At 35.1% G+C, this 13,349-nt stretch overlaps 3 protein-coding genes across 5 annotated transcripts; all 3 read left to right on the top strand.

The window, feature by feature from the left end:
- The first annotated feature begins 955 nt into the window (after window positions 1-955).
- LOC140960121 (eukaryotic translation initiation factor 5A-1/2-like) lies at window positions 956-4,355 on the top strand. The gene is made up of 5 exons (XM_073418271.1): window positions 956-1,178; window positions 2,762-2,884; window positions 3,011-3,067; window positions 3,712-3,786; window positions 4,018-4,355. The coding sequence occupies exons 1-5, from the start codon at window positions 1,056-1,058 to the stop codon at window positions 4,120-4,122; spliced, it is 483 nt and encodes a 160-aa protein (XP_073274372.1). The 5' UTR covers window positions 956-1,055; the 3' UTR covers window positions 4,123-4,355.
- A 597-nt stretch (window positions 4,356-4,952) lies between these two features.
- On the top strand, window positions 4,953-9,285 carry LOC140959064 (transmembrane 9 superfamily member 9-like). Its single transcript, XM_073416792.1, has 7 exons — window positions 4,953-5,204; window positions 6,822-6,986; window positions 7,135-7,244; window positions 7,337-7,442; window positions 7,533-7,645; window positions 7,727-7,877; window positions 7,981-9,285. Exons 1-7 carry the CDS (start codon window positions 5,088-5,090, stop codon window positions 9,136-9,138), a joined length of 1,920 nt encoding a protein of 639 aa, XP_073272893.1. The 5' UTR covers window positions 4,953-5,087; the 3' UTR covers window positions 9,139-9,285.
- Window positions 9,286-10,525: 1,240 nt separating this feature from the next.
- On the top strand, window positions 10,526-13,009 carry LOC140960136 (APO protein 2, chloroplastic-like). Of its 3 annotated transcripts, none has more exons than XM_073418284.1 (5): window positions 10,526-10,706; window positions 10,944-11,080; window positions 11,391-11,737; window positions 11,976-12,846; window positions 12,970-13,009. In XM_073418284.1, exons 2-4 carry the CDS (start codon window positions 10,946-10,948, stop codon window positions 12,802-12,804), a joined length of 1,311 nt encoding a protein of 436 aa, XP_073274385.1. In that variant the 5' UTR covers window positions 10,526-10,706; window positions 10,944-10,945; the 3' UTR covers window positions 12,805-12,846; window positions 12,970-13,009. The 3 variants fall into 3 exon arrangements, with proteins under 3 accessions (XP_073274385.1, XP_073274386.1, XP_073274383.1); XM_073418285.1 differs by having other exon boundaries at window positions 12,975-13,009; XM_073418282.1 differs by having other exon boundaries at window positions 11,976-13,009.
- The last annotated feature ends 340 nt before the right edge of the window (window positions 13,010-13,349 follow it).

Genomic DNA, 13,349 nt, shown 5'->3' on the forward strand with positions numbered 1-13,349 from the left:
ATTTAAATAAATATAAACATTTTGAGTTGGTAGTCTGTCATAATTGCTAGAGCTGTCTGTTTCAATTTTTTTACTCTTTAGTTTAGATTTTGTATTCCTATCTCGAAATTGTTTTTAATGTACACAAAAAACTCATGTGAAACGGTTTCACGGGTCAATTTTGTGAAATAGATATTCTATATGGGATATCCACGAAAAAATAATACTTTTTATGTCGAATATATTAATCTTTATGGTAAATATGGACCTGAGTGATCCGTCTCACGAATAAAGATCCGTGAGATCGTCCTATGAAAGACCTACTATTTAATTTATATATGATTCACATGTGATGTATGATTTCATTGAACAAAGTCATAATGAATCTCATGTAACAGTTTAAACATTTATCAAGATTGAATTAAGGTTGTGGAAGACCCAATTCATTGAAGCCCAAAATTTCGAATACATATTTGTAAATATGGGCTAAAGCTTAGACCTCCAAATTTGAGTAGGCTCGACCCATTTAACTCAATTCTGTGTGTCTTGATATCAATTTCAAGTTGGTCAGAAACTCTTAATTTCGAGAATTAATTATAACAATCTCTCCTAAAAAAATCGAAATGTTCGTAAAAATATCAAAATAATATTTTGAAAAACTATATAAATATTCATAAAAATAATAAAAAGGAAAATTTAATATATCTTTACATAATATATATACATATATAAAGTTTTCTGTTAAATAAATGTTACATTATCGTCTAAAAATTTAGAAGTTTAAATTTTTTGAAATATTGATGAATTAGAGTAGTTGTTTATTATAATATGATATTGTTTATCACACGTGATAAATTTTTCACTCTGGGATTTGTTGATGATTAATTATTATTATTTTTTTAATAATAATTAATTTCCTTCGCCTTTCTTCCATAAATAAATAAATTAAAAAAACGTTCAGGTATTAGCCAGATCAAAATATATGCGCGGACACACGCACACAACCAAAGAAAGAATAAGCCCTGAAGCTCTTTCTTGAAGCAAGATCAGTCAAGCCTGCATAAAGAAAGACAGAGATGTCGGACGAGGAGCATCACTTCGAGTCGAAGGCGGACGCTGGTGCCTCCAAGACTTACCCTCAGCAAGCCGGAACCATACGTAAGAACGGCTATATAGTCATCAAAGCCAGGCCTTGTAAGGTTTTTATTTTTCTCTCTCAATTTTCGTCATAGATTCGATCATTTTGTCGAATTTGGTTCTGGGTATTTGTTAGTTTCTCCAGATCTTGATGGGTTGTTCGATTCTCAATCCAGGACGTGTATCGGGTTGTTTTCTCCTTTCTTCTTGTTTTCTCCTTTCTTCTCCTCTAGGTTAATTTTATTGTTATGTATGTTCGTTCCGTTCTTTTTCCAAATTTCTTGTTCAAATTTGTTTTTTTGAGTCGATAATGGATTGATATTTTGCTGAAAAATTGAAATCTTGATATAACTTCTTCGTAGATTTTGGAACTGATAAGTTTCATACTTTATTTGTTTAAGTTCATCTTAGTTAACGTTTTGTGTAACCTGATGTCAAAAATCATTGAAGTTCACAAGGAACAATTCAACATTGATGTATTAGTTATTGGATAATCGGTTGGGAAAAAAATTGGAAAAGAAAAGTGAATTTATGACGCATGGTCAGAACGTAACAGATTAAGGATTTATAAACCACGGATCCATATCCATTCTCTAGTGTTTTATTTCCTTTTCTGTGAGGCTTCCTTTTATATGTAAATCCAATTACTTGGAATGCCTTCTTCAATATGTTTAGACTCCGCTTCATACTTTTGTCGCTTGAATTTTTTTTCCTGATGTTTTGTTTCACCTTTATTTTGTGAGTGTCTGCTAGGACACATACCATGGGCTTAGACTTTCGCAAGGCGCATTAAAGTTCCTCTTGCTTATAGTAATATGTAAGCAGAAAAGTTTTGACAATCAGCATTACCGCTATATATCTCTAACTATTATAAAATCTCAAAAAAAAAAATTTGTTATGTATGCTGGCTGGAATTACATGGAAATGATCTTATACTTCTTTTTAATAAAATGAAATGTAGAGTAATAGTATGGACTTCTGCATAATGCTTTCTAACAAGATTCTCATTCATGTCAAGCTGTAGATATTTTTGTTCCTGGATGCAGATAAATTTTTTTTTGTCAATCAAATGTTTGTAGACACGGTGTCTTCCAAGATGCAATAATGCATGATATATGGTTCTTATGGAGTTTGTTCAAATGTATTTAGTTAATTTTTTAATTTATTCCAATTTCCATCAACACAATGAGTCTTCTCCTAGCATATTAATAATTAACTCTTCTTCGATCATGATGGCACATGAACTTGTCTTCGTGGCAAGAAATAGCATCACCATATCAGGTGAACTCTTCCCTCGGTTTGTGTTGGCATATATTGATAATATGGAAAACGAAAAACAATAAGTTGATATAAGAAATATTATTGGATTTTTCTGTCATATTCATCCAACCAACGTTGAAATCAAATAGTGGATAGCAAGCATCAGAACTTTTATCTTGATGTTTCGTATACAAAGAATGTAATATAAATAGAAATATTTATTCCACTGTCAAGGTAACTACAAATTCTAATGGATGTTGTATCCTAAATCTTTCTTATAATTTGCTTAAGGATTTAGTTTACTTGCCCTTACCTTTTTCTTAATTTCTCCCAGAAAACCTTGATGTTTGAATCTGATAATTTTGTCCCCATCATGTTTGATTAGGTCGTGGAGGTCTCGACTTCAAAAACTGGCAAGCATGGGCATGCAAAGTGTCACTTTGTGGCAATTGACATATTCAATGGCAAGAAGCTTGAGGATATTGTTCCATCCTCACACAACTGTGATGTAACGTGTCGTTGATTTATTTGTTTTATCCATGCCATGATTGTTTCTGACCTTTGATCAAAGCACTTTGCTGTTCTGTTCTATTACCATTAAATTTGACTTATTCTGCTCTTAAATGTTTTTTAGGTGCCTCATGTGAACCGTACTGATTATCAGCTTATTGACATTTCCGAAGATGGTTTTGTAAGTTGCTTCATTTTACACTATCCTATTCTGAAATAACTTGGCTTAACTATGGCAACACTGAAAAAATGTGGGTGATGCAAACTGGATGTTTACAATTGTTCAATACATTTGTCGACTATTTTCAATTATGCCTTTTTGAACCTTATCCCGCTATCAAAGTTTCTTGTCGGTATCCGAGCCTAGCATCCTACTGTCAGATTAGTTACTATATATTTCTTTTCTTTTTCTGCTTTTTATTTATTGCTTTCTCATTCCCATGGTAATTTATATTTTTGCTTTTTTATATTTAGTTTTAGTTCAGGTCATACAAATTTGTTTTATTAATGTGTTTCTGATAGTATTACTGTTGATATCATCTACTATATCCTTTTCTACTTTTATAAAGTACATCAATTTTGAATGAGAGAGATCCTTCAAATGCAACTCATGTTCTCAGTAATTTTTTTGACTAATTTTCTAGAGCTTAATTCCAAATCTGGTTGTTCGATGAGCCAAAATTGGAAACATCGTATATCTGTATACGGCATGTCAAGCGAGACACGTAGTTTACATCTCACATTTATTTTCAAGATTAGGCTTAGTTGGTATTTATCTAATGTTGAAATGCTTGAGCGGGTTGGTTTCCCTATCTTTTGATGTAGGTTTCCCTTCTGACTGAAAATGGAAACACAAAAGATGACTTGAAACTCCCTACCGATGAAAATCTGCTTGGCCAGGTTTGCTATTACTATCGACACGAACAATTTTCTATTATAAGCTAACGATATCAATTGCTTACATCAAGATTTGCTTGAAGTTGATCCTAAACGCATGATTTCCTATACTTTTTGAAAATTTCCGACGAAGTCTTTTTATTTTGGTGTTATATAATTTATAATGATGAATGATTGATTTTAAGACACGTTTAACTTTTAAAAAACACTGATTGTGGTTTTGATCGCATGTAGATTAAAGGTGGGTTCGAGGAAGGAAAAGATCTTGTGGTAACTGTCATGTCTGCAATGGGAGAAGAGCAGATTTGTGCTCTCAAAGACATTGGTCCTAAGAACTAAATGTCTTGTGACTGGCACTACTATTTATTGAGCAAGCTCAAAAATTCCATATCAATGGGTTTGCGCGTACTTCGTTTATTATTGTTTTTCGTTGGCTTGTCGATGATAAAACAGATATAGAACAGTGTTACCGTTGATCCCTCCTTTTTGGGAACTAAACTTTATTCGTGCTACTACATACACTTCACTGAATCGTTTCGTTTTAAATTCCAATTTGAGGTGTTTTTTCTTGAGATGGTAGTCGAGTTTATGTTTCTTTCATTTTTTTTTTAAAAAAAAACTTGGGGGTGGAAGGGACTCGATCCGAGTACTTACACTGGAAATGCCACCATTGGGCTACTGTCAGGTTTCTTGTTTTTTCGTTTGAACCATAGTACAATTGGGAGTGGAAATAGTCGAAGGAGAAATAAATTCCATATATCATGTTCATTGGTAAAACTAATAAATATGTAACATACAGTCCGATTATTCATCATCATATTTGCAATTAACAAAATTTGTATTGATTCAAACAAATCATGTATAATTAGATGTTTGGGCAAAGACATTATAAAAAAAAAAGTGCTTGTAAACAAATTCACAAAGTTTTATTATGAAAATATAGTCTCTACGTTTTATCTTAATTTAAAAACTATTTAATTAAATAATATTTTTTAGTAATCGGTCAACACATCACACCAATTTATCATTTATTTGACTGCAAAATCTCAGTCCAATAAATCAATCAGCATCGTTCACAATGGAAATCTAACGCAATCAAAGGTCCAGATCTTTTTTAGTCTGATCGCATCGAAAAACGAATATAATTATAATATATTATATATATAAAAAAATTAGTCCCCCTCCTCTCCGGTAGCGTTCGTACTTTGCTTACAGTTTCCTCTTCGTTCTTATTCGCGAACCGGCCGAACTGTCCCATCATCACACATCTTTGATCTTCGATTCGCCAGTGTTAACGTTAACTCATGGAGCTCGTGGGGAGGATGCCTCACGTGATTCGGCTTTGCGTCTGCTTCACCTTCTTCATCACCGTCGCTCGCGCCTTCTATCTCCCTGGCGTCGCTCCCAAAGATTTCTTCAAGGTATGAACCGATGATTGACGCACTTTTCACTGTGTATATGCTCCTCTGAGAGTTGACGATTAGAACTATTCGATGATTGTATGTTCGCTTGCTTGAGTTTTATTTTGAATTCTTCATCTTGCCTAATTGATATTTGACCAGGTATATGTATAAAGTAAATGGTGGGTTTTTGAAAGCTGGTGAAATACTGAGATTGAGTTAATTTTGTTACGAATTTGTTGGTTAAGGGCTTCACCATCAGATCTCTTGATTTTTCTTTCTTCTTTGAGTTATTGATAATGCATACCCGTTACTTTTATAGCAGATATACCATGACGAATTTTTATATAATCGAGAAATTTTTGGTTGATTTTGATTCCTATTTGTATAAGCACTGCCGCAACAATAATATGACCAGCCATGAAAAATTGCATTTCAAAATAGTAGTAAAACATTTTCTTGGCATGTTTTGTATTGTGAGTTTTGCAAGTTCCTTGTAAGATAGTAGCAGTTAGAAAATCAATGCAATAACATGGGAAAATTTCTATGTATCACCAAGCTAAATTTATTTGAAGCTTTGAAGTGAAGTTTTTTATTATTTGTGTGGAACTTTACACCTTAGTGCTTGAATCTAATTCAAAAAGACAAGCTTCTGCAAAGCATTTCTGATGTATATCTGATCTTCTATTTTTATAAAACTGCTTGCATTCTTCTTTTGACTACTTCCCCTGAGACACTCGGTAAGACCCAACGATCCTATCACCTACTTCAAATTTTAACCCAGTACTCTTCTAAACTTCCACTGAATGCATCATTTCTCATATCATGAGATCCCTGACACGAACCTGAAAGTTTTATTTCCTCATTAACTAAAAATCATCAAATTTTTACTTGTAACTGAATGACAAGTATTACGTTCGTTAGCTAAATACAGTTCTTGGTCAAATGAAAAGAAAGTTCTACGAGAAGTACCTTGTATCAAAAAGAAGTTATTTGAGAAGTAACTTTATTTTTTCACTCCAAAGTACTGACTCAAATGATTGTAGGCCTCTTAGATTTGGTAGCATCAAATAGTGCTTGTTTGTGTCATTTTTCTAACATTTTAAAATTTTTGGGCATGATGAAACATGTAGATTCAAATGGACCAGATTTATAATTAGTGACATAAATTTTTTAGATTTTTGCATGTGAATAGTATTTTAACAACGGTGCATGTTTTCCTTTGCAGTGTAATTTTTCTATGTTGATAACTCATTCTTTATTTTCTGTTCATTTTTAAGATTAATATAAGGAAGTGATGTGAATTTGTTTAGAAGATCAAAACTTCGTTATCCCTCAAATTTAAGTGATGTTCAAAGCTGCAATGTGAAGTAGGTGTTTATTTTGTTGGAAAAAACTGAAGAAGACATTTTAATGCTATGTAATAGACACTCTTTCTTTACCAAGTCGATGCTACAAACTATAATGTAGTGGAAATTCTTGTGAGTAAATAATATTCATGTTCACCTTCATCTTTCATAACCTAATTTTGAACAAATTGAATGTGTATTACACATCCATTACAATTGCATGTATACAGCTTCGGCTTTAATAATTTGGGTTTGCTATGACGATTCAATTTTCTGTTCTGTGTGGCAGGGTGATCCTCTGAAGGTGAAAGTACAGAAATTGGCGTCAGTGAAAACTCAACTTCCATATTCCTATTATTCTCTCCCTTATTGTACACCAAAGAAAATTGTGGACAGTGCGGAGAATCTAGGGGAAGTTCTTCGTGGGGATCGCATTGAGAACTCTCCCTATGAAGTATGTCTCTCTTTCAGTTCTCTTTCTTGTATTTGAATTTTCTAATCTCTTGGGCAATGAATGTTGTCTAATTTCTTTTTGCTTAATTTAAGATCAGTTATGCTGTCACCCAATTAAAATGTACTTCACAATACACTCCTTTTTGCAGTTTAAAATGCGAGAACCGCAAATGTGCACTGTTGTTTGCCATCATACCCTTAAAGCCAAAGATGTAAAGGAATTTAAAGAGAAGATCGATGATGAGTATCGGGTGAACATGTAAGCCACTTATTTGATGTATTTTATGCCTTTTAGACATTTTTCCGCACATTGCTCAATTTACTCGTATATTTTGACGCTTTGTTTGGCAGGATATTGGATAATCTCCCTCTAGTTATGCCCTACAAAAGATCTGATATGGATTCATTGGTGTATCAGCATGGTTTCCCTGTTGGAGTAAAAGTGCAGTATGGTGGAGTAAGTATTCCACCGACTGATCATTAAGAAGCCCCTTCGTATTGGGGAAGTCCATCAATTTAATCTATTTTTTGAATTATTTGTTCGCAGCAAAAGGAGCAAAAGTACTTTATCAACAACCATTTGGCATTCACTGTAAAGTATCACAAGGATGAAGAAACTGATGCTGCGAGAATCGTAGGATTTGAAGTCAAACCATTCAGGTAATATGCTGCTGCTGCTTGATGTTATACTTCAATTATCTCTTGGCCTATTATTGATCTTTGTTTTCACGGTGCTTACAGTGTTAAGCATGAATATGAGGGTAAATGGAATGATAACATAAGATTAACAAACTGTGATCCTCATGCAAAACGCATTGTAACTGGCAATGATTCCCCTCTAGAACTTGAAGATGATAAGGAAATTATTTTTACCTATGATGTGGAGTTTCAGGTACTGCTTTCTTTCTCATCGTTCATGTGAATATGTGATAAATATATGTTCAAAGGCATGATTGATGATGGTCGAGCTGCTGATTTAATTATTTTCCTTCTAGGAGAGTGAGATCAAATGGGCTTCTAGATGGGATACTTATCTTTATATGGCAGATGATCAAATCCATTGGTTCTCAATTGTCAACTCATTGATGATTGTTCTTTTCCTCTCGGGAATGGTGGCCATGATTATGCTGCGGACCCTCTACCGTGACATCTCCAAGTACAACCAATTGGAAACTCAAGAAGAAGCCCAAGAAGAAACTGGATGGAAATTAGTTCATGGGGATGTTTTCAGGCCTCCGATAAACTCAGATTTGCTGTGTGTTTATGTGGGCACTGGTGTTCAGTGTTTTGGGATGATTCTAGTGACGATGATCTTTGCTGCACTTGGATTTCTTTCTCCTTCAAACCGGGGGGGTTTGATGACAGCTTTGCTATTTCTTTGGGTTTTCATGGGCTTGTTTGCTGGCTACACCTCCGCTCGTCTCTACAAAATGTTCAAGGGAACGGAATGGAAGAAAATTACTCTTAAAACTGCTTTCCTGTTCCCTGGAGTGGTGTTTTCCGTATTCTTTGTCTTGAATGCTCTAATTTGGGGAGAGGAATCATCCGGAGCAGTCCCATTTGGGACCATGTTTGCATTAGTCCTCTTGTGGTTTTGTATCTCTGTCCCACTTGTTTTTGTTGGTAGTTATGTAGGGTTCAAGAAACCCGCTATCGAGGATCCGGTAAAAACCAACAAAATTCCAAGGCAAATACCTGATCAGGCATGGTTCATGAACCCAGTCTTCGCTATATTAATAGGAGGCATACTCCCATTTGGCGCAGTATTTATCGAGCTGTTCTTCATCCTCACGTCAATCTGGTTACATCAATTTTACTACATCTTCGGATTCCTCTTCCTGGTATTCATCATCCTTATTGTGACCTGTGCCGAGATCACTATAGTGCTTTGCTATTTCCAGCTCTGCAGCGAAGACTACTTGTGGTGGTGGAGATCGTACTTGACCTCAGGTTCATCTGCATTCTATCTCTTCCTTTATGCAGCATTCTACTTCTTCACAAAGCTCAACATCACAAAACCAGTATCAGGTGCTCTCTATTTCGGGTATATGCTCATTGGTTCATATGCATTTTTCGTGCTCACCGGTACGATTGGATTCTATGCATGTTTCTTGTTCACTAGGCTTATCTACTCATCTGTCAAGATTGACTGAAAAGTTGGAGCATTTGAAAGCCAGTTTGAAGTACCATTTACATCTCAAGGAACATGCAAATTACACTCTACAACAAGTTCGAGTTTATTTTCTGCAATGTACGAGTCATGGGAGTCTTTTTAAGTGATATTTTTAGTTTTTCTTGATTGATAAACAATGCATGGTGGCATCTAGGACTATTAGGGTGATATCTTATAAGTTACCAGAATCCATGTTAGAAATTTCAATGGCCAGACTACGAGCAGAAATATGTTTCCTGTTAGCCTTGTTCAGTACATTTGTTACGAATATAAATGCAGAATTATGAGAGGATATCTCATCAATTTGTGAAAGAATCGAGCTAGAGCCAAGACACGAGATACGACTAAGCACGACAATCAAACAGTACAGAAAGAAACAAACATAAATTTTTAGATGCTCAATCTCCCAGCCATGTCAATCAAGATCACCCACAATTACATTTCAAGCCTCATCGCAAAATGTCTACCAACTGCTGAAGGTGGTTAGATTCAGCAAACTTGGATATACTCTCTAACTTTATCTGTATGATTGGCGATATCACCAGTTCCTGCAATCACAGTTCTTGTTTCTTGAAGGTAAAAACACAACAATTCGGACCAATCATGTCAACTAAGCTTACTTCCAAATTGCAATTAAATTTCTTGCTTCACAGCAAAGCGAAACTGTGTCGTTTCCTAATATAGGCGGGTAAAAAATAATTTTCATCGATCCTGGATTCAATCTGCCTTCGAGTCCTGGAGGCATTATTTCACCCGTTCCAATAAGACTAATGGGACAATGGGTACTCCATCGTTTCCACAACACTGAATGCACCACCTTTCTTGCAAAACATATAAATCAAATGACATTAACACAAAATTTTACAATATCATTATTTGTTTAAGTTGATCAAATGATACTAAAAAATAACACAGATTTGTGTTAAAATTTGAATATTTATGTTCAATTTAGAATGTAAGTTTTATTCCTTACAAAATGTAATAACTCGAGAGGAGTTTCTGATATTTTATTGTTCTATTAGCGTAAAAAGATATATAATTTTTATTATAGTCTTATTTCTAGAAAATAGAATAGATTAGCATAAGCACACACATTGTATATGTATATCGTAATACATAAACATTATATTTTTATTTTTTTAATAATTGATTTAGATTTGATTTTTTTTACCTGATAAAGATTTCTAAGTACTCGATTTAGTGAAGATTTGTTTCTTTAAGATGGTGGAGCTAGTTAAGGGAAAAAAAAAAAAAGGAAATATAGTGAAAATATTGAATCATTAATGTCCTTTATTCCTCTATATATATATATATATATCCTTTATTCTTAATTTTCTTGAATCCAGAAGGGGTGCCCTCTTTTTACAAGGAACCGAGGCTACAACCCAAATCCCGGTTTTTGGAGAGAATCGGGGTTATGAACCCCGGCTCTTCGAGGGGCCGTTAAATTACCCTTATCCTTATCATTAGAACTCCATCGTCAACTTCAGAGAGGAAACAAGAAACTGAAGACAGGTGACAAATCTCTGATCAAGATTCTTCGTTCAGGTTCGTCGAATGTTTTTCAGTAATACTTATTTCGAATTATCCCTTCAATTTGAGCTGCCTTTTTTCCCCTCATTCGATTATGTGAGCAAATATTTGTACCGTGAACGTATGTAGTATCTTTTTGGCATTTATTGATGGGGATTTACTTGGCTGATTGGAAGGTGGGGATTTGTTAACCTCATATCTATTGAAGATTTCAGAATACACAATTTGAATTCTATTTGTTTCTGATTTCAGGTATGAGTTTTGGATATGTACATTTCCAGTTGAGTAGTCCTGCTCTTGTGCATTGTGAAGGGAGGAATGCACTTGAAAGAGTTGATATTCTAAAGCACAACTCACAGCAAGGCCTCAGTTTGCTCGAATCTTTGAAGGTACAGTTCGCTCCCTGTATGATCTAGTTAAACTGCTTATTAAACCTTTACTAAAATTCTATTTAACCATTTACTTTTTTATTTTTATATGTTAATTGTAAAGCATTTTGAAATGTTATTCACTTAAAGAATGGTTGTGCTTCACTGCTTCTCTTTGAATCTTCCCGTCTTTTTCAGCTTTTTAAGAATCCAAAATTTAGCCACTCGATCCCATTGACTTATAAAGTATGTGTCTGTCAAACATATTTCTTGAAGTCACTGTATGGTAATTGGGTGAAATCATGGGTTAGCTTTAATATGTTGCTTGCAGAACAGTTGCGGTGGACTTACTCTCCAATTCAAGCTTGGAATTTCCTCACGGCACCTGAATCATTTCCAAGCTGTGGTCACTAAATGCGATTATCCTCAAAATACAGATTTTCCTCGTTATTATTCCAAAAAAGAGAAGAAACCATTTCCTATTCCCATAATTGAGTTAAGACGAGCTGCTAGGCAGAGGTTTAAAAACAAGGACCAACGTAGTGGAATTCCTCCTCCCAAAAGAGGATTGGTGGTTCAAAGACTAATTCCTCTTGCTTACAGCGTCATGAATGCGAGAATAAAACTTATCAACAATCTCAAGAAGCTTTTGAAAGTGGTGCCTGTCCATGCTTGCAAGTATTCTTCATCCATTGCCATGCTATTTTATTACTTGTTAGAATTGCGTATGTTATTCTCCAACACCTTTTGGGTTTTCGTTTTCATGTATCTTGAACTAAATCCTACTCCTTCATTTGCCATTTTCCCTATATCATGCAAGTAACAAGCGACTGTAATTGTTGGTAAAATAACGATACCAAATATTCTAAGACCTATCAATTCTATGATCGATTTTGTGATGTAGCAATGCTTGCAGGTGGTGTGGTGAAATTCATGTGGGTGCTGTCGGGCATCCTTTCAAATCTTGTACAGGACCACAATCTTCTGCTCGTAAAGGGCATCATGAGTGGGGGGAAACAGTTCTTGAGGACATATTGATACCTGTTGATGCCTACCACTTGTATGATCGTCTTGGAAAGAGGATTCCTCACGAGGAAAGATTTTCTGTTCCAAGAATACCTGCAGTTGTGGAGCTCTGCATACAAGCAGGAGTCGACTTGCCCGAATATCCAACTAAAAGGAGAAGAAAACCTATCATACGCATTGGCAAAAAGGAATTCGTCGATGCAGATGAAAGTGAACTACCAGATCCCGACCCAGAAGTTCCAAAAACCCCAATAGTGGATGAAATACCAGACTCTGCGATCTTACCACCATCCAGCAAAGAAGAAACAATTTTGCTTGCGGTGGAAACTCTTCAAGCATGGGAAGAAATGAGGGAGGGAGCTAAGCGGCTAATGAAGATGTACCCAGTACGGGCATGTGGTTATTGTCCTGAAGTTCATGTTGGTCCGACGGGACACAAAGCACAGAACTGTGGTGCTCACAAGCACCAACAGCGTAATGGGCAACATGGATGGCAAGCATCAGTTCTTGATGATTTGATACCCCCCAAATTTGTTTGGCATGTTCCTGATGTTGAAAAACCACTGCAACGGGAGCTTAGAAACTTTTACGGACAGGCCCCTGCAGTGGTAGAAATTTGTGCACAGGCTGGTGCTGATGTGCCCGATCAGTACAAAGCTACAATGAGATTGGATATCGGGATTCCAACAGATGTTAGAGAAGCTGAAATGGTTGTTTAGTGTCCTTGTTCATTCCCTTTTCCATTGCTGAGGTTTTTGTAGGTAACTCTGGTGCTTTGAATTAGTTTATATTATACAAAAATCAATAGACAGAAGTAAGTCTTCAATTTGAATTTTTATATGGGAGATCCCTTTATAGTGGGATTTAAATCTTTGCACTTGAAGATCAGGCATCTCCAACTAATGACGGTCCGAATTTGGTGAAGTTAAATCTCAAAAGCATACACAGTACATAAAAATATCCAGGTATATAGGAAAATTTTCAAAAGAGGTTGAGGCCCGTGTTCATTTTGATAGCTCTACCTATAGTCTATGACATTGTGATTTGTGAATGAATTTGGACCCCAGTTTTGTCAGGCGCAAAATTTATGAGATAATAATGTGATCTAGAATGCCGATGATCAATGCAGGGTAGGGTGATATCATATATTTCGATTGAAGTTGTATAGTAACATAATTTTCATGTAATAGTTCAATTTTAGTATTTTAATGTAATTCCTTTTTAACTTCTTTCAAACCGTCACCATGAAATCTACCAGTGCAAA

This window comes from Primulina huaijiensis, chromosome 15, assembly GCF_012295235.1.
Source record: "Primulina huaijiensis isolate GDHJ02 chromosome 15, ASM1229523v2, whole genome shotgun sequence".
Taxonomy (NCBI): domain Eukaryota; kingdom Viridiplantae; phylum Streptophyta; class Magnoliopsida; order Lamiales; family Gesneriaceae; genus Primulina; species Primulina huaijiensis.